Source organism: Felis catus, chromosome D1 (genome assembly GCF_018350175.1).
Source record: "Felis catus isolate Fca126 chromosome D1, F.catus_Fca126_mat1.0, whole genome shotgun sequence".
In the NCBI taxonomy this organism is placed as follows: domain Eukaryota; kingdom Metazoa; phylum Chordata; class Mammalia; order Carnivora; family Felidae; genus Felis; species Felis catus.
The window spans coordinates 107,143,460-107,163,768 of record NC_058377.1 but is presented as its reverse complement, the minus strand read 5'-3'; the positions used below and the strand labels follow the sequence as shown (position 1 = coordinate 107,163,768).

The 20,309-nt window shown below is 64.2% G+C and overlaps 1 protein-coding gene across 1 annotated transcript in view; it reads left to right on the top strand.

Moving 5' to 3' along the window:
* The window catches only part of MACROD1 (mono-ADP ribosylhydrolase 1), a 143,886-nt gene extending 123,586 nt beyond the window's left edge, over window positions 1-20,300 (top strand). The window contains 7 exon segments of the mRNA XM_023239988.2: window positions 5,766-5,795; window positions 18,327-18,443; window positions 18,881-19,002; window positions 19,136-19,166; window positions 19,389-19,462; window positions 19,783-19,864; window positions 20,153-20,300. Coding sequence (XP_023095756.1) covers window positions 5,766-5,795; window positions 18,327-18,443; window positions 18,881-19,002; window positions 19,136-19,166; window positions 19,389-19,462; window positions 19,783-19,864; window positions 20,153-20,190 — 494 coding nt within the window. The 3' untranslated portion in view covers window positions 20,191-20,300.
* The last annotated feature ends 9 nt before the right edge of the window (window positions 20,301-20,309 follow it).

The window sequence follows — 20,309 nt, the reverse complement described above, 5'->3', positions numbered from 1 at the left end:
GAGGGGCCGGGGGGTTGGGGGGAGCAGCCCCCACCTCCCCGAGCCTGGCTGGCGGCCTCTCAGGCATTTGAAGCACACGGAAGCAACAGCAGCAGCCTCAGCACACGGAGGGGCTGTGACTGCCTCAAAGTCACCGCTGTGCCCGCTCACCCGGCCTCTCCCTGGCCCAGTAACCTGCTCAGCGCTTTCCTCGGGTCACCGAGTCTCCTCTCTGGCAGCCCAGCCCCCGCTCAGTGCCCCCTCGCCTCCCACACCCTGGGCCGGAGGATTTGTCAGGGAAGAGCCCGAGCAGCTCTACGTGGCCTCCTGTCACTGCCCTTGGACCAGCCCTGTCACCTGCACACCCCGCACCCCAGGTCCTGGCCCCCGGGGGCGCCTAGGGTAGGCTCTTTCGCAAGTCCTGGTGGACGAGAGCCTGGGCTGCAGAGCCCGGCAGACCCGCGGGTGGCCGTACAGTAAATTGTTGACGGTCACCTCCTGTGCACCGGGCTCTGTGCGGGGAGCTGGGGACAAGTGTGAATGACACCCACAGCACTGGGTGACCGAGTAGCAGGCACTGACCTAGGAGGTAAGGATGCTGGAGGCAGTGATTTATGGCCCCCAGGAGCCCTCTGGGCGTGCCCTTCGAGGCTGGCTCTCTGGGTGGGGGATGTTGAAGTCCCAGCCCATGCAAAGGCCCTGGGGCTGGAGAAAATGAAGCAAGTTTGAGGGCCCGGAGTGTGTCTGAGGGGGAGGGGGAGAGGAAAGAGGAAGGGGAAGAGGGGAGGAGCCACTGGGCCCCATCCAAGGGGCCGGGTATTTTGTTCGTTTGTTATTAAGTAAACTCTACCCGCAATGTGGGCTCGAACTCATGACCCGTAGATCAAGAGCCCCATGTTCTACCCAGGCGCCCCTAGGGGTCAGTTCCCTATCCTGAGAGCAAAGGGGAGCTTTGGGAGGGTTGTATCAGGAAACTGGGCGTAAAACAGAAGATGCTCAGGTTTGCCTTGTGAGAAGACTGTTCTCTGTGGCTCAGCTCTCTCATCTGTAGAATGGGTTGGTGACACAGCTTCCACACGGGGTAAGGGTTAAAGGAGTAGGAGCTTACCCGGCCCAGGCCCCGGCTGTTGTGGGCCCTTTCCCTATAAAAATATATTAGACAGCAGGGCGCCTGGATGGCTCAGTCGGTTGAGCGTCCATAGGCTCAGGTCATGATTTGCGGTTCATGAGTTCGAGCCCCATGTCGGGCTCTGCGCTGACAGCTCAGAGCCTGGAGCCTGCTTCCGATTCTGTGTCTCCCTCTCTCTCTCCCTGCTCACGCTCTGTCTCTCTCTCAAAAATAAATACACATGAAAAAAAAAATTAAAAGTATATACATATCTTAGACAGGATCACCTAAATACACAGGACGATTAATAACAAACATAAAAAGATGTATGTTAGAAGTTGATTTTATGAGTTTGTTGGCATAAAGACAGAACGTATTAACATTATATACTAAAAATATTTTCTAACGCAAAGTTCATTTACTCTTCTGATCTTGAACGAAATTACATTTTCATGGGTCGCCGGCAGTATTATGGGATGCAGGCACACGCCCGCCCGCTCGGCCCTGCGCAGCCCTCCGAGTGGGGGGGCCGCTCTTTTAACAAGGTGCTGCCTGGCAGGGGCAGGAGGGGTGGGTAGTGGGGGCAACCAGAAAAGGAAGGGGTGTCTGTGTGCCCCGGAGCCTCCACTCTGCCCCCCGCCGCCCCCCTCAGCTCCCAGCTCTGCTGCTCTGGCTCAGTCCCCTCCTGGCCCCTGGCTCCCGCCTGCTGGGAGTCAGGCAGAGTCAACCTCGCGTTGCCCCAGCACATAGAGCCCCGGGCTGGTCATCCTGCCCAGGGGAATGCCCAGACCCATCAGGCCCTTGCACAGAGCTCGCCCTCGCCCCTCCCTGCATGCCTTTTCTTTTCAAGCCTCAGCTCACATGCCACCTCCTCTGGGAAGCCCTCCCAGCCTCAGGCTTCAGCAGATCTTATACCTCCCTCACCTGCCAGGGCATTTGCGTGCCCCACCCCACCTAGGACTGGGAGCTCGGGAGCCACTCTGGACACAAGCGCTGGGGCAGGGGGACGGGCTGGGTCCCCCAGAGGACATGCCCTGGGCCTGAGGAGGTGTGGAGCAGGCAGAGGGTGGAATGGGGGTCTGGGGGAGTGCCCTGCTTGAGGGGTAGTGTGAGGGCAGGGAAGGGCAGTCAGAACATATGGAGGAAAGGAGTGATGCCCCCAGGAGCCCCAGCCCCTGCTCCTGCCCAAGCCAGACTAGGCCTATAGTCCCAGGTCCCTGTATCCAAATCCCAGGCTTGAGTTCAGCTCACTCGGCCCCTCAGGAGCTCGGAGCCCCCTGCTCTGCTGGGCCATATTTGGATCCCTTGGGTGAGGCCAGGTCACGAAGCCTGGCTTCAGCTGGATGTCCAGAGCTGGTCCCCACAGCACGTGGCTGCTTACCCATTGCCGCGACTCGGCAAGGAGACGTCAGGAACACTTTGAGACCCAGGGAGCATGCAGCGGTTAAGAAGAAGGACGCTGATCGGGGCACGCCTGGGCGGCTCAGTCAGTGGAGCGTGCAACTCCTGATCTTGGAATTAGTGAGTCCGAGCCCCATGTTGGGTGTAGAGATGACTTAAAAAGAATAAAGTACTTTTTAAAAAGAAGAAGGACGCTGACAAGCAGCCATCCTGGGTCAAGCCCCGCCCCACCCGCCCCCATCCTTCTGTGAGCCTCGGTTTCCTCATCTGAAAAATGGGCTAATGATCAGTTTTGATTTAGAGTTTAAACCAAATGGGAGGGAGCTTGGTGGGGACAGCAGAAGAGAAGGAGCTAGAGACTCAAGGCCAGTGTCCGGGTCGGGTGAAGGCCAGCTCTGGCCCGGGGAGCAGGCAGGCCCGGAACCACCGTGCTTCGGATGGGAGACTGGGCTGCCCCCCCTTTTCTCGTGTTCTCCCCAGGCCTCCAGGCCATTTCCTCAAGCATCCTGGCCCAGCCGTCCGTGTCTTGGGCAGCTTTATGGGGGCACCGGGTGGCCAGGCATCCAGGCCCCTGGGGGAGAGGGGTCAGGCAGGGCCTCAGGAGAAAGAGGAGAGGGGGAGTTGGGTCCAGACCACCGGGTCGCCGCCCTACCCCTGAGCCCCCACTCACAGAACTGTCAACCTAGTGGGCTGGAGGAAGGGGACGCTGCCTTCCTAGGCTACCTGCTCAGCTTGGGGGAAGCTGGTAACCAGGTCCTCTGTGCAGCCCAAGACTGATCCCCTGTGCCAGCCCTGGCCGCCCTCTCCCACCTGGGTAAGGTAAAACCATCTGGCCACCTGGCCTGCCCTTCCCCTGGCTCAGCCTGGTGAAATCCTTTCTGCCCCTGGCCCGCCTCCCTCCTCAGCCCCTGGATGCATCGGACCAGTTGGCCCCAGCCCCCTGACCTAGGCAGACCTACACACGGTGGGGCTCAGAGGATGCCCGGCAGGCGGGGGTCGGCCCCTCCCGGAAGGTCGGCAGAACGGCAGGTCGGCGCCCCTTCCCCTCCCGCCCCTTCGAGGCTTACTGCCAACCCATTGGGCACCGAGCCCTCTGCGAGTGGGAGCCAGCTCGTTTGTGGCCGGTGTTAATTAAGAGAGAGAGGTGATGGGGGGAGGTGGGGGAGGCCCGTGGAGGGCAGCTCCCGACAGCTGCCGGGACTGCTCTGGACCGACCCGAGATGCCCAGGCCTCGCCTGTTGGCTCCAGGGCAGGGCCGTCCGCACACCCAGGCCCTCCTCTCTGCCTGCCCCTTGGGGTGGGGGAGGTGGGTCCCGACTGCGTCCATCCGAGGGGCCTCTGTGCCGGAAGAGGCGAGCCCCAGCCCTAGCCAAGGGGAGATCCTCTGCAGGGGTGGGGGGGGGGAGCCAGGCCTGGGCCAGGCTGCCCTGAGGCCAGCCTGCTTGGTGGCTTCACTACAGAGTCAGACCCGGTTCTGATCCTGCCGCTGCCACTGGGCAACCCACCCCCCGCCCCCCCAGCCTCGGGTTCCTCCCCCGTAAAGTGGGAGCGACCCTCACCTCCCATTTGTTATGATAGTAAGTGGGACCGTTTGTGCACAGCCACGAGTCTGTGCCTGGCAGGCAGGCAGGCAGGCCGTCCTCCACGGCTCATTGGAAGATGCTTTCCTGGGGCAGCAGCCCCGTCCAGAGCCTTGGGGAGCCCAGCCCTTCGGTGGCCTGCCCACGGCTGCCTGGGGGTCCCGCCCGGCCCCTCCCGGGCTCCAGCTCCGGCTCCCAGCTGCCTCCCTGCCTGCTCCGCCCGCCTTCCTCCCACGCGTTCCCCGCAGCCCCCCAGCCCTGCTCTGGGAGCGCCCAGCCTCTCCTCGCCTCTCCATCTTAATTAGCTGCTTGTATTAATCTCGCAAGTAACGTGGCAACTCGCAGCCCTGGGTTTTCGGGCTGTGGAATTAATTATTCCCCAAGCGAAGAGCTGTCAGCTCTGGGAGACCAGCCACTCAGAGCCGCCCGACACCACTTAGCAGGGTCCACAGCTTCCGCACGGCACCCCGGGCCTGCGGCCTGGCCGGCCCGGAAGTGGCCCCCACTCCGGGCTCTGCTCCGTGTCCCCCTCCTACAGAGGGGCTGCCCCGGGCCCCCGGAAGGCAGGTGGGGTGGAGGAGCTGGGAGCCGGGACCCCCGGGGCCACGGGGGCCGAGGCACAGCTGGTCTCCCCACCTGGGCGGCACCTGCCCTGTCTCGCCCATCACTTACCCTGATTAGCACCAGCAGTTAACATGGACGCAGCTGCGTGGCCAGGAGCCGGAGCCCCGGCTGGTGAGGGCCACTGACCCGCACGGCCCCGACGACGACGTGCCGGCCGAGAGGCTTCCAGCCTCGCTTCTTCCTGGCATCGGCCCCGTGGGGAGGCTGGAGGGGGTCAGCGGGCCGGGCAGAGCGAGATGGCCGGGTCAGCGCCAGCAGCCGCCAGTCTGCATCCGGTCCGGGGCGGGGGCTGGAGCCGAGGCTCCCTCTGTCCCCCTGGACCTTCACACCAGCCCTGTGAGATGGGTCTGTTCTTCCCCGGGGGAAACTGAGGCACAGGGCGAGGTGGCCCGAGTCACCCATCTGCTGAACCGGCTTTGGCTCCGGGCCTGGTGCTCTGTGCCCTCACTGTGCCGCCCCAGGGTGGGGCCCTTACCTGGCACACGGTCACTGCCGTCTGTTAGGGGCGCCCAGCCCTGGTTCACAGCCCCCCCGCCCCCACCACACTCGTTCCTTGGGCAGTACTTAGCACAGCTGCGACAACACAGTGTGTCTTCTAGTGGCCTCAGGTTGTGCCCCCGCCCCCCGCCCCGGCTGCCTGTGAGCTCCAAGGGCAGGGACCAGGGCGCATCTCTGCACCAGGCCTGGCACAGGCGGGCCTCGGGAGATGCTGGGTCAAAACAGTGAATCCTTTTATTCAAAAGGATGCGTGTGGCCACAGGTCTTGTGTCCCTCCAGACCCCACATGTGGCTGTTTCTAGGGTGAGCGGCTGGGCCCTGGTGGCTGGGGGGAACCCCCCACCCCACCACCCTGCAAACCCCAGGCCCTTTAGGAGCCCCAGCAGGAGAGGAAGTCCCGGCCCTCACCACCTCCCCCTGTGTGCTGTGTGCCCCCACTCAGAGAAGACCCTGTGCCCAGAGTCTGAAGACCCCGGGGGCCTGGACCAGCCACAAGCTTCCCATCCCCCCCCCCAAACTGCTGGCCCACCTGCCACTCCCCGACTGACTGGCTTTTCTCTCTCTCTCTCTTGCAGCCAACAGCTCCCTGCTAGGAGGTGGCGGTGGTAAGTGCTTCCTGGCCTGGAAGGGGCGGGGGAGGGACACTTGAGGGTTGAGAGGGACTGGGATCTGGAATCCGGAGGTTGGGGGGGGGGCTGCAGGTGTGATGGGAAAAGCCCAGACCTTAGGCTTCAGCCTCTGCACCTGTGAGGGCAAAATGATCCACGCTCTAACCTCGGAGGGTGGCCCCGCTCCCAGGACAAGGCCTCACAGGGTCAGGGAGGGCTCTGCCAACCGAGAAGGCCCCCCCACCCCCGCCAGAAAGACTCATGCGTTCGCCGTGGTTCACCAGCTGAACCGGGTGGGCCAGAGGTTGGAGGTCACGGTGGGCCCAGCCTCCAGGGCTACAGGCTATATAGGTCAGCAGGTGCCACGGTGGGGGCAGTCCCTGTGCCCCCCCTCCCCGAGGCCTGCCTCCCCTGGCCAGCGCTGCCCAGGCGGGCCACTGCAGCCCCTCGCCCCCAGCCCCTCGGTCCCCCGCTGGCTGGACTGCCCGCTGTCTACACGGGCAGCAGCATGATTGGTGAGCTGGGGGGCAGGGGTTAATGCGCCGTCGGATAAATCCCGGGGGCCGTGTTTACGGCAGCAGTGGCGGGGCCCGGGCCAGGTTTTAAAAGGGGGGAAAATAAAAGGGGCAGCGAAGGTCAGGAATAAATAAGAACAAAGCTAAGAGCTGTCGGTGACCGGCCAGGATGCAGGACGGGTGTGTGTAGGGGGGGGCGGGGGGGGTCTGTTTGTGGCCAGACAGATTTTCCCTCCCTCCCTCCCTCCCCCACTTCTCCTCCACTGTCCCTGTGGAGGTCACAGCTGTCCTGGAGGCCTCACAGAATGAGGGGCTTCGCTGGGGGCTGGGGGCCCATCCAGGACCTTGTTCGGAAGCCCGTCCCTTTTGGAAAACTCGGGGGGCCGTAGCTGATTTGACACCTGCCGTTCAGACACCCCTCCTCTTCGTCTGTTTATTCATCGGCCAGTGATTGAGCACCTACTGCAGGCTGGGCCCCGAGCCGGGTGCTGGACCAGAGGGGCCTGGTCCGTGCCCTCCCTGAGCTCACGATACAGATGAAGGCAACCACCGTTACACAGGGTGGTCCGTGCGATGGGGGAGCAGGGCTCCTGGAAGGAGGTGGGGCCTACACTGGGACCCGAGGAATGGGTGGGAGCATCGGGAAGGGTGTCCTGGGCAGAGGGAACAGCACAGGCGGAGGCCCGGAGTGAGGGAGAACATGGGACATTGGGGGAGATCAAGATCGGAGCCGTCGCAGCCCAGCCAGGCGGAGGGGAGGCAGGAGGTGACACCGGAGCCTCACCGACCCCACAGGGAGCTGGATTTTTAGCCCTGCAGTTCTGGGAGGCTAAGGACCACCAAGAGGTGTGGGCCTCTTAAACCCCAAGTCAGGTCCATCACCCCTCTCCCACCCAAAACTCTGCCAGGGCTCTCACCTGGCTCAGAGTCAAGGCCCACCAGGGGCCCCAGCCACCTACCAGGCTCACTGGCACTGCCCAGCCCTCCCTCACTCGGCACCAGCCTCCCTGCTCGCTCCTGCCTCGGGCCTGTGTGCAGGCTGTTCCCTCCGCCTGGAACCCTCTTCCCCAGCCTGTGGCTGCCCCCTTCACCTCTCGCAAGGTTTCCGTGCCCCCCACCTTGTCAGGGAGGCCCACCCTGACCCCTAGGTGAAACTGCAGCTGTCTGTCCCCGCCCCAGTCTGTATCCCCCCTCTCCCTTCACCTCACCCTGCTCTCTGTTTGTCACTTGTATATTAGGGTCATTGTCTACCGTCTGTCTCCCCGCTGAGAACAAAGCTCGAGGGGGCACCACTGTGTCTCCAGCAACTAGAACCGGGTCTGGCGCATATAGTAGGTGCTCCATTAAATGGTCGGTGAATGAATGAATGAATGAATGAACTATAAAAAGGCAGGGACAGCCTCATGTGTTAAGCGGAGGGCTTGCTGAGGAAGGCAGCGGGGGCCTTCGAGGCTTTAGGCAGGGCAGGGAGTGGCTGGTAGGTGGCCTGCTGACCTCACTCTGGGGGTCAAAGGGCACCTGTTCTGGCTAGGTGGAGTGGGGAGGCATATTGGGGGTCCTCCAGCTCCCCTTCTTGCAGCATTGTGGGGGAGAGGAGGCTGGAGCAGGCCCCAAGCGCTGCCTGACTGACGCAGAGATGGATGGGGTGGGCCGGGACCCGGGAGGAAGTGAGCCCCGAGTCCAGCCTTTTAACGCCAGCTGAGATTTATGGAGCCGCCGTGAGTGTTCGCTGGGGCTGTCACTCTGCTAATGTGATTGGAACAAGGTGGAGGTGGCAGGGAGGGGACCGTGGGAGGGGCGAGGTTGGGGCTGGGAGGGGCCTGGGGCCTGCCTGGGGCTGGGATGGGGACGCAATGTCTCCCGCCCTCCTGCCTGCCACCTGTGAGCTCTACTGCCCGCCAGCCCACCCAGCCTCAGCCCCCCAGAACTGCCTGGGTGGGAGCCACAAGCACGAGTCGTCTGGGACTCGGCAGCCCAGTTCCCCCCCGGCTCTGCCCAGACCCACCTCTGTCTTCCCATGGCGTCAGCGGAAGTTTCTCCCTCTTCTCCTGAGTCCAGCCCCGCGGGGATTCAGTCCTCTACCCACTCCCTACGTTCCTATGACCACCCATTTACCTGCCCGCATCCATCTACCCCCCCCACCTCTCCATCTATTCCCTCTGCCCATCCATCTACCCTCCATTCATCCATCTACCCCTCTACCCACCCATTTACTCCTATCCATCCATATGTCCATCCATCCATCCCTCTGTCCATCCACCCTCCCATCCATCCCCTCCTCTACCCAGCCATCTACCCCCCACTTCTCCATCTACCTCCCTACCCATCCATCTACCCTCCATTCATCCATCTACCCCTCTACTCACCCATTTACTCGTATCCATCCATCCGTCCATCCGTCCATCCATCCATCCATCCATCCATCCATCCATCCGTCCATCCATCCGTCCATCCACCTATCCCCTCTACCCAGCCATCTAACCCCATCCCTCCCACCCATCTACCCCCATCTACTCCCTCCACTCCCCCATCTACCCCCCATCTACTCCCTCCACCCATCCAACTATCCCCCCATCTACTCCCTCCACCCATCCACCTTCCTTCCCCATTCATCCATTTACCTCCCACCCATCTACCCCCTCCACTCATCCATCCTTCCCCCATCCAGCTATCCATCTACCCCCCCATCCACCTGCCCCCCATCCACCCATCTGTCTACCCCCTTCACCCATCCATCTACCCTTCACCTACCGATCCACCTGCCCCCCATCCATCCATGCAGGCATCAGTCACGGTAGGCCTGCCTTGGCCACTGTGTTTAAATTGTGCCAAGGCCCCAGCCCACTGTGCTGACCCTCTCACCCTGCTCTGTGGCTTTTTCCATAGCACTGATCCCTTTTAACGTCCGTGTATTTTATGTTTGTTCTTACTGCTTGTCTCCCCACTAGAGTGCACTCTCCTCAGGGACGGTGTTCTAGGGGTTTCTAAGCCAGTTTAGGGGGCGGGTAGTTGCACCCTCCGTATGCCAAGCCCTGCCCTGAGCTGGCACACAGGTCCAACAGCCCTGCACTGGGGTGGGGGGAGGCACCTGATAAATTGGGGGGAGGGGTTCTGGGGCAGCTCTGGCTCAGAAGGAGGCCCTCCAAAGGGGGCCTGGGTATAGTGAGCCCAGTTTTCGCATGTGGGGTGCTTATGGGTGGGAGGGGACCGCAGCCCCTCAGGAGCAGGGAAGGGAGTCTGTGAACACCTCCACCCTCAGCAAGAACCCCAGGGGCTGCTGGGACCAAAAGGACTTAACCCAAAGAGTCCAGGACTCTTCGGCCTGGTTCATTGTGGGGCTGGGTCCCCACCAGGCCCCGAGGCCAAGGTGGCTCGTTCTGGCAACACAGTGAGTCTTGGGGAAGCCCCCTAACTCCCCCCCACCCACACACACCCCCATTCCTTCCCAGGGCTCTGAGTGTGGGTGGCGGTGGGGACTCGGGACTCGGGCCTCGGCCCCGCCCTCAGAGAGACCCAGTTTGGTAGAAGGCTTCCCGGCAGAGGGGGCCTCTGACTCAAGCCCTGAAGGATGAGTAGGAGTTGGACAGGCAGAGAGGGATAGAGAGGCCCAGCAGGTGGAGGGCCCCGGGTCTGAAGTGGGGAAAGACTGGACGGGCTGGGACAGCCTCCCGGCCTCCCAGCCAGACCCGGAGACCCGGGGCCACTCCCGCTGGCCCGCCTCCCTCCTGGAGAGACTTTTACTGGCTCGATACAAATTTTTTTCAAACCTGAACACTCTCCTATTGTATGGTAAGAAGGGAGGCGGGCCCTAAATCAGGATGGGAATCGACAGGGCCCTGACGCGCGTCTCTCCTGTTTATTAGGACTGAAATGTTTACTCGGCGATAAGGAGCCGGCTTTCTCGCGGAGATTTGTGCGTTCTTTTTCAATTACCCCTCGTCTTTCTCTGCCACTTTTGCACTAAAGGGATAATAAATGTATCGGAGCGTTTCAATTATTCATCTAAATCATGACTGCGCCTGCCATGGCCAAGCTTTAGTGACAGATTAATTCAGGGCCTCCTCTGCTCACGCGGCCGCCATCTCTGCTCCGGCCTGGCCAGCTCCCCAAAGGGCCGGCCTGCGGGGCGGGGCGGGCCGGGGTCAGGCAGGGCTCCCGCCCTGTCCCCTCCACACGCCCTGTCCCCTCCACACGCGCTCACTGCCAAGGACACTCCCTCCCTCCTGGAGGTCAGCGGCCCAGCCACACACTCCTACGCCTGGGGGTGCGGCCGTCCTGCCCTCCTGCCCGCTGGGCCCTGCGCAGCCCCTGCTCCCCACGGCTCAGCGTGTGTGTCTCCCACACCCCCAGGGCCCACACGTCCCCTGCCCGAGGAAGCCAGGGTGGCACAGCTTCTGCCACAGCCCTCTCCAGGCACAGGGCCTTTGCACCTGCTGCTCCTGTGCCTAACGGCTCCTCCGCCCCCTCACCACCACCTTCCCCGCCTAGTTACCCCGATGTCAGGGCAGGCCCCCCGGCCACCGCCCCCTACTGCTCCACGTACTGAGGGCTTGCCGCCTTCTGACGCTGTCCTGGCTGCTGGGACCCGGCAGACGCTGCCCCCCTCGTGGGCCGGCGTTCTGTCACCCCTGGCCGTCAGACTCCCATTCGTGTGGTTGTTTAAGCACCAGCTGCCTCCCGATCAGACCACCCTCCTGAGGGACACGCGCAGGGTGTCTGTCTGTCCAGCTCCTGGCCAAAGCGAGGTGCTCGCTTGTGGACCGGCTGTGCCCCGGGGCCCCTTCTCCCCGTGCGCGCGCGTTCGCACCCCTGCCCTGGCCCACCGCCGTGGCCCCTGGGCTTGAGCTGAACCCAGCACCCGGGGCCCGCCTTCTCCTCTCCACACACATCCGTGGCCCTGGTGAGGGGTGTGGGACCCTCTTTCCTCTCTCCTTCTCTCTCCCTCTCTCCGTCTCTCACTTTCCCTCCTTCTATCTGTCTCTCTCCGCCTGTATCTCTGCCTCTGCCTCTCTCTAGTTCTGCCTCTGTTTCTGTCTCTGTCTCTCCTTCTCTGTCTCTATCTCTGCCTCCGCCTCTCTCTATCTCCGCCTCTTTCTCTATCTCTCCCTCTCTGTCTTTGTCTCTGTCTCTGCATCTGAGTCTCTGCCTCTGTGTCTCTGCCTTTGTCTCTGACTCTGTCCCTCTCTGTCTCTTCCTCTCTGTGTTTGTCTCTATCGCTCCCTCTCTGCCTCTATCTCTGTTCCTCTTTATCTCTGTGTCTCTCTGTCTCTGCCTCTGTCTCTCCCTCTCTGTGTCTCTGTGTTCTGCCTCTTTGTCTCTGAATCTCTGTCTCTGTCTCTCTCTGTCTTCTCTCTGTCTCTGCCTCTCCCTCTCTGTGACTCTGTCTCTGTCTCTCCCCATGTCTCTGCCTCTGTCTCTGTCTCTGGCTTCTGTCTCTTTGTCTCTGAATCTCTGTCTCTGTCCTCAGTTGCTCGCTTGCCCTCCCTGCTCTGTCTCTCCCAGCCGCACAGTGTCTCTTGCCCACTCGCCATCCATGTCTCTCTTCCATGCACCTGCTCTCCGTTTCTGGTCCTCTCTCGCTCCCTCCTTCTCCTCCTCGTTCTCTCCCTGCTCTCGCGGGCTCCCCTTTGCTCAGAGCCCAGCTGGCCTGGGGGATTAGCAAGGCCCCGGAGCGGAGCATCGGGGCCTCGACTTCCGCCCAGTAGCTGCCCAGGGCCACAGCCGAGGCACGGCGGGCACAGGGGGCAGACGGCGTGGCCTCCGTGGCCCTCCCTGGACCGGGCCGGCCTCAGAGGAAGCAGGGGCCCCAAGGGCCGAGCACCCTGTGCCCAGACTTGTCTGGGGTCCCACCGCGTACCAGGGTGGAGTGGCGGGGCGCAGGCTGTGGTGCGGGGGGAGGCCCTGATCTGAGCTGAGCAGACAGGGCGGGAGCGTTGGATGGGGAACAGCCAAGGGCCCTCCCGCGCCCCACGCACAGCCAGAGCCCGTCCCAGACCCCCCGTCCCTGCTCCGATTTCCCGCTGGGATGGAATCAGTTCTAGCTTCTTCCACCAATCCTGCACATGCAGCCCTCTCTTCCCCCCCAAACCTCCCCAGCCCCGACCCCAGCCCTGGACTCTGCCGGCGCCCTCCTCCCCCAGCTTCCCAAAGCCAGGCTTTCTATCGCTGGGGCTCTGCTCAGAGGCCGCGTCCTCAGAGGCGCCTTCCCAAGGCGGAACAGGGCCCGCCTGTGCCCATCTCCTTCCCCTCTTATCCAGCTTCATTTCCTCCCATTTCCGGGCTCATGGTGACGCAGAGCCCCCCCCCCCGGGGGGGGGAGTCCCCTCCCTGCACAGAGCCTTCCCCCCACCCCACCGCAGGGCCCTTCCCCCAGTTGGTGGGTGGGAGAGACCAGAGGCCAGTCGTCTAAGGTGGAGGCTGGAGTGAACCCCAGCCGTGCTTGGGGTGGGGCATTTTATTTCATGGACTCATGGGAGCCATGGAGGTTTTATGAGCAAGGGAGTGACGAGTCCTCCCCAAGAAAGGGCCCCAGGCCTCCCGGCCATCACCAGATGGTGACGGTGATGGGCTGATGGTGGTGGTGGTGTGGACGTCAGCCAGCTACACTGAGCTCCCACGGCCACGGATGCCAGGCCTCGCATAGAGCCTCTCTCTGAGGGATCCCGAGACCCTCACCACAGCGCTATGGGGCGTGCCATTAATATCTCCAGATGAGGAAACTGAGTCACCGAATCCCCGGAGCGAACCGTGCTCCCCGCCCCGGCGCAGGCCCTCCCTGGTAGGAGGGACAAGGGGACTCAGGCCCCCCGCAGGGATGCTAGCGGAGGGCCAGCAGGCCTGTGGGGCCCGCACCCCACCCCCAGCGGGCAAGATGTCGCCCAGCCCCTGCCAGCAGCTGCCATGGGGATTTTCAATAACGGGAGTGATTTTTGCATGATGAATGAGGCACTGCCGCTGTGTACATAATGAGGGCCTAATGTTTTCAAATCCCCATTTAAGGAGTTGATCTCACCCCGTAATGAATTTCACGTCACAGACCGGAGCTGCTGTCCATCCCTCTTCTCCCTGGGGTGCCCACCCGCCTTGGCACCGCGAGGGTGGGGTCTGCCTCCTCCCCCCACGGGCCCAGCCCAAACCGGTCACAGAGCTCATGGCTGCCCTGGGTTTGTCGATTGAATGAGCGACCGGGAGGGTGTGGGCGGAAGCCGAAGGTGGTTCCGGCGGCAAGGGGGCACCACGTGGGGTTGTGGCTTCTCAGGCTCCGCGGGGCGGCTCCGCGGGGCCTGGGACGAGGCCGGAGACCAGAGGTGATGAGCGTAGCGTGGACGGAGGGAGCGGGGGGCTCAAGGCCCCGGGGTGGGTCCTTCTTCCAGGCTTTACGGCCGAGCTCGTCCTCCACGGGGTTCGGGGCTTGCAGGCGAACCGGCAGCTTGGACATCTGCCCCTGCCCCAGCTGGTGCCCTCTCAGGGACTCAGTTTCCTCATGCGCCCCCACCAGCCCTGGCATTCGGTATCTCTGTGCAGGCGGCTGGGACCTGGGAGGCAGCTGCACGTAGTACCGGGGTCGCCGGACTGGTGGCTTCTCCTCAGGCCCTGGGACCTGCCGGGTCAGATGTCCGGGTGGGGAGTGGTCCCCAGGGCCCAGGCCAGGTGCCTTCCTGCCCTCCCCTGGCCCCCTCCGGCCTCAGCCCACACCCCTGCAGTCCCAGCCCGCCCTGCCCGGGGCTTTCTGGGTGCCACCTCCTCCCTGCAGCGCATCAGTCCCTCAGGCCCCTCAGGGACAGGCAGAGTAGCCTTCCGCCTACAGAGGCGGGGGGCGGGCCTCGGTCTCCCCATCTGAAACAGGTGACACAGGTGACAGAGTGATAAAGTGCAGGGCACCTCGGTGCACTCCCTCACTTAAGGAAGGCTCATGCCAAGTGGGGAGGGAGGTGCTGTTACGGACCTTGTAGAGATGAGGAAACTGAGGCACGGCACGGACAGGTGAAGTGATTTGCCCAAAGCCACCAGCAGGCTTGTAGGCAGGATTTCTGGGACAAGAAATCCCAGGAGGGGGCACCCAGGAGGCCAGGGCCACGGGGCAGCGGAGGGGCAGGGGGGTGGGGGAGGGGAGCCGGCCCTGGGCCTGTCAGGGTCTCTTGCCCTCTGGCAGGGCCACAGCCGCCCCCCTGTCCCCCAGGCCCCGGGCATCCTCATGTTCCTGTAAATAATTAATTAGCCCCTGCTTGCTTGTTTGTTTAGCATGAGGAATGCTCCCCCACTGAGACGCATTTATTGCTGAATAAATTTAAATATCTAATCTTCCCTTCATGAATATTACAGCACCCCAAATAGCCGCCAACAGATCCTAAGCGCCTTGGCAAATGGCCCCCACAGGAGCCTGCCTGCCGCCCGCCTCTGCTGGCTCCAGCCCCTGCCCTCCACCCTGGCCCTCCTGACCCCCGATCTCCGGGGAAGGGGCTGGGTGCGAGCTGAGGCCCCCGGCCCCCACCCCGTGCCCGTGTGGAGGCCACACTGGGGGCAGGAGGGCAGGGCCAGCGGGGCTTACCTGGGGGAACAGCCTGGGACGGGGTGGGAGGACAGGGCTGCGGCAGACGGAGGACAGACAGGGCCCCCAGGTGACGGCAGCATCTGAGGAGCCCAGGCAGGAGACGGAAGGGGTCAGAGAGGCAGGTGGACGGCGGGGAGGGTCTCCAGGGCAGCCTTGCCAGACAGAGGTAGCTGGTGGTCAGCTGCATGGGGGTGGCTGAACAGTCACGCGAGATGAGGGACCCCAGGTCACTCAGCTACCAGGGTCCCTGAAGTCCCTCTTTTGGGGGAGGGGGTAACAGGAGCCCTGCTGCAGTGAAGGGGGGAGTCCAGACCTCGAGTTTGGAGTTTGGATGAGGAGGGAAGGGGAGGGGGCCAGCCAGGGTGAGAGGGAAGGCTTGGAAGGGAAGAGAGAGAGAGAGAGAGAGACAAGGCTTTTATGGTCCTAGAGGAAGCAGAGCAGTCCAGCTGTGTGACCCTGGGCAAGTCTCATCCTCTCTGTGCCTCAATTTCTCCTTCTATAAGGGAGGAAAAATAGTGGGACCTCCTAGGGTGGCTGTAAGGACCAGCAAAGAGGGGTGTGTGTGCACCGCTCAGGCTCAGGTCCCAGCAGGTGTTCCAGAAGAGGCTGCAACTCAGGAGGGGGGGGGTGGGGTGGGGCACAGGGACTGAGGGAGAAGGCAGAGCAGCCCTTAGGACAGTCTTGTGGGGAAGGCTTGGTTCTGGACCTGGCAGAGAGACCTGGAAGGAAGCACCTCCCCGCCGCATCATGGGTCAGTCTTCCCAGGAGGGACCCCAGGTCTTCTGCTGACTTGGAACAGGGGTTGAGTTGGAGGCTTGAGATTTGTTTGCATGTGGCCAAAGATCCCAGAGAGGGGATCGAGGGTCCACTGGTATGAATCGGGGTCACCACCCTCCCGCCAGGCAGCCCCAGGCTCAGGTGGAGGGCGGGAGGAGGGACACCTCTCTCCGATGAGACCCCAGGAAGGTGCCTCCTGCAGCCTCCAGGGTTCAGCTTAGCCCAACGTAAGAGCCAGGACAGGGCCGAGGAAGCAGAACCTGGGGGCGGGGAAGGGGGGTGGCTGCGGTTCACATGGGGCGGCAGGGAAGGCGTGACCCCCTGGGCCTGTGGGTGCGGACCGCAGGCTGAGAGTCCCCTCTGGCACAACTGTGGTGTGTGGACGGGGAGGGGGCAGGTGGGAGGGGCCCCATCGGTGCTCTGGCTTGTTGGGGAGAGGATGGGGCAGGGGGGAGGCCCAGGGCCTGCCCCTCATCTCTGCCCTGGGGAAACTGATCCCCTAGGCACTTGCATGGCAGTCACCTGGCCCAGCCCGAGGCTTCTGCCAGCCCCGAGTGCCCCCTCCCCCTCATGCCCCCAGGTCAGCCCCATAGGCCTGACTGCAGGCCTGTCCACCTCTGCAGGAAACATTAAGTCCCTGAAACACAGATCTTACTGTGTTTCTGCACTTGGGCACAGCCTCCGCAGCAGGCCAAGGTCACCTGCAGGGAGGACGGCAGGCAGCCAGGGGCCAAGTGGCACCATTAGGGCAGGGCGGGAGGCCCCCAGGAGAGCCGGCCCAGACCCATTCCCGTGCTTACCCCCGTAGGCCCCGAACACCCTGACACCCGCCTGGACAGCCGCCTCCCCTGTGTCCCCACAGGGAGCACGTTCTCATACTATGCCACCGTCCTGACGACAGTCAACACCCATCCACCTTCACCCACGCCAGGCCCTGGCTTCAGCACCTTACGGAAATTAACTCGCTTAATCCTTCCAAGAGCCCTAGGAGGTGGAGCCCACTTTACAGATGGGGCAGTTGGGGTCCAGAGAAGCTAAGTGACAGGCTCCAGGCCACACATATCTGTGACTGACAGAGCTGGGCCTGGAACCCCGGGCCGCCCAGCTCCACAGCCCCTGCCTCATACACGCTGCTGGGTGGTCAGCTGGCATCTCACCCAGAACGGACACACTGCACGCGGACATGGTGTGACCCTCCAGGCTGCGCGGCCCCTGAGCGCCGCCTGGACAGGGAACTCAGGGGCCCCGCCTTGGGTCCCCCGCTCCGCCCTCCCCTGGGCCACCGTTGCCCTTACCCCTCCTTGCGGGAGAGGTCCTCCCAGGGCTCCCGACTCCTCTACCCCACCCCCCCACCCCCGGGTGCTCTGGGAAATCGCCTGGTGCCAGCTCTAAGTGAAGTCACAAAATTAGGTTTAATTGGGCCCCACAGGGCACAAAAGAGAAGAAAGAGGGGGGTGGTCCAGCTGGTGTCCCTGGACCTCTGCCAAGACTTTGGGGGTGGGGTGGATGGGATGAGGGAGGAAGGGCCTCGGTGTGCGCATCTGCAAAATGGAGAAATGAGGCCTCTTTCCTGCTGCCGGGCCTTGTGAGCCCCGGCAGTCGGTGCCAAGGAGCTCCTGGCACAGGCCTGGGGTGCCCTGCGAGCTAGGGAGCTGCCAGAGGTGGGTCACGTTCTCCTGGCCAGGATGCAAACCCCTCCCCTGAAGGGGGGGTCACCGTCGCTATCGTCCAGATGAGGCAGTGGCCGCTCAGGGGAAAAGACTTGCCGGTGTGCCCCGCTGGCCCAGGGGACGAGAGCCGAGCCCCGCCTTTCCCGCCGGGGCCACTGAGGCCACTGAGGCTGTGGCACCGGGGTGAGGTCCGGCCGAAGGGGCGGAGGAGACGCTCCTCCCGCGGCGCCCGAGTTGTTTATCTGGGCCCGCGTCCCCAGGGTCGCTGCCCGAGGTCCCAGAGCCGCGCTCAGATAAACAAGCCCGGGCCCGCCGCAATTAAGCCGGATGCGCTAACGAGGCGGCTCGCTAACGAGCAGGGGCGCGCACCCGGATCCGCCGTCCACCTCCCCGCAAGGAGGGCGAGGAGGGGGTCGGAAGACCCAGGCGCGAGGCCCCCACCGCAGCTGCCACTTGTTAACTAGGTGACCCCGGTTTCATCATCTGTAAAGGGGGTCCCAGAGTTTGCCGCGGCCGGGAGGGGCCTCGCCTGGGGATCCGGTGCGCGGTGCCAGTCGGCGCTCGTGGGCTCCTCGGGCGGAGGCGGCCACCGGTCGCGGGGCCCGCGGCGCCTCCGGGCCAAAGCCGGGCGACCTTCCCTTTGGCCGGGCTAGGGTGGCGGTTCCCGCCGCCGCGGACCCCGCTTTCCCCAGCCACTCCGGCCCGGGGAGGCCCCGGCCCCGCCCGCGCCCCTGCCGCACGGCCGGGAACCTGCAGGGCGGGCCGGGCGCGCCCCCTGCCGGCCGCCCCGCGCCGCTTCCCGCCGGGACCCGCTGCGACCCGCCTCCGCGCCTCGGAGCAAGTAGGGGCGGCGGGCGTTCGCGAGCAGCCGGAGGCGGCGGGAGAAGGCGCGCGCGGTGCCCGGTGGGTCCTGGCCCAGCCGAGGGGGTTGGGAGTATTCTGTGCGTGGGCCTCCGCTTTCTCTTCTGTAAAACGGGCTCAGGCGTGACGCGGCTCACTCCCCTCTGCCCTGCAGTGGACGGCTGCATCCACCGGGCCGCTGGACCCCTCCTCACCGACGAGTGCCGGACCCTGCAGAACTGTGAGACCGGCAAGGCCAAGATCACCGGCGGCTATCGGCTGCCGGCCAAGTGTGAGTCCCGACCCCACAGGGCACCTCGTGTAACTGGGGGCTTAAGGGAGCAGCCCCCACACAATTGCTGGAGGCCTCCTCAGGGGTCGCTTCCTAACCTTAAGTGCCGGGACCCGGCCCCTCCTCGCACGCACCGGGACGCAGGTGGCGGGAGGCGGTGAGAGGAGCTGAGGAGGCAGTGACTTCGCTCGCCCACTCCGCCCCGCGGCTCAGACGGGCCCATGCAGCTGTGCGAAGGGGGCCCGGCGCGGGCCTGCCTGTCTCTGTCGAGAGCATTTGAGGGCACACTTCTGCACCCACGTGGGCAGGGTCCTCCCCTGGGGACTCTCAGAACTTGGGGAGAGGGCCTGTTTCCTGTCCTCTCCAGGGCGGGCGGGGGGAGAAAGCCGATGGCCGCTTGGAGACCCCGGCCAGTCTGACGCCGTCGCCTCCCGCAGATGTCATCCACACGGTGGGACCCATCGTCCACGGAGAGCCCAGCGCCAGCCAGGCTGCCGAGCTCCGCAGCTGCTACCTGAGCAGCCTCGACCTGCTGCTGGAGCATCGGCTCCGCTCCGCGGTGAGAGGGGCGGGGGCAGGGAGGGGGAGGGGGGCGGCCTAGACCGGGAGGAAGAAGACCCCTCGGAGGCGGTGGTTGGAGAGTGACACTGTCCCCAATTCCCTCTCACCTCCCCCCCCTCCCCCCGCCCCAGGCATTCCCCTGCATCTCCACCGGCGTGTTTGGTGAGTGGAGCGCGACGGGCGGGGGGGGGGGGGGAAGGGAGGGGGGTTGGTCTAGAAGGGGGCGGAGCGGGACCTGGAAGTGGGTGGGCCCAGACGCGAGGAGGGGCCTGGGAGGGCGTGAAAGGGGCGGAGCGGAGCCGGGTAGGTGGAGTTGGGCGGGTCCCGGGGCGTGGAGGGGGCGGGCCAGAGCCCAGACTCACTCCCGCCCCGCCGGGTCCCCAGGCTACCCCAGTGAGGCGGCGGCGGAGGTAGTGTTGGCCGCGCTGCGCGAGTGGCTGGAGCAACACAAGGACAAGGTGAGTCCTGGGCCCAGTCGAAGGGACAAGATGGTGGGGGGGGTGGGGTGGCAGGACCGCACCAGCCCTTTCTGCGTCCCCGCCCCTTCCCTCGAGACCACTTTGCTCTCCTGCCCATCCAGCAAGGGCGGTGGTGGAGTGCACACCACGAACCCCTTCCCTGAAGGGTGCAACCTGAGCTCCAAACTCAGGGTCGGTGCCCCGCCCCCCCAAGAAAAAAGCAGGTGAAATCCTGTAGATGTGGGGGCAGTGATAACACAGCGGAGCCGGGGTGTGGGTGCCGGCCACCCCTACCCCGGGCTGAGCAGGTCCCGACACAGGTGGACCGGCTGATCATCTGTGTGTTCCTGGAGAAGGACGAAAGCATCTACATGCAGCGGCTTCCCCACTACTTCCCCGTGGGTACGTACCCCTTGGCACCTGGGTCAGCCCTCACCCCTGCCCCTGCCCCTCCCCCTCAAGAGCAGGCTCTCACTGTCCTCTGCCTTCCAGCCTGACGGCACCTGCCGCCCACCCTGCCCAGGACCGGTAAGCAGGGTCTGGCCTGCCGTGTGCTGCCCACTAACCTGCCCACTAACACCAGGGCTCGCCACTCCCCCCACTCCCTGCCCCTGCTCACCCCCACGCAGGAAAGCCACAAGGGGAGGCCCACAGCCTACACTCCCTCTAACTGCTCTGCTCTGCCCACAGACTCGCCTGGGCCTACCGGACCTCGCTCCCAGCTCTAACAGGTCTCCGAAGCCTGCAGCTGGGCCCGGGACACCCCCCCCCCCCCGATTCTTCCCCTCAGCCCCCGGCGCCTGAGGAGCCTCCTAATAAAGACCACCCTTGTCACAGCTCCTACTGT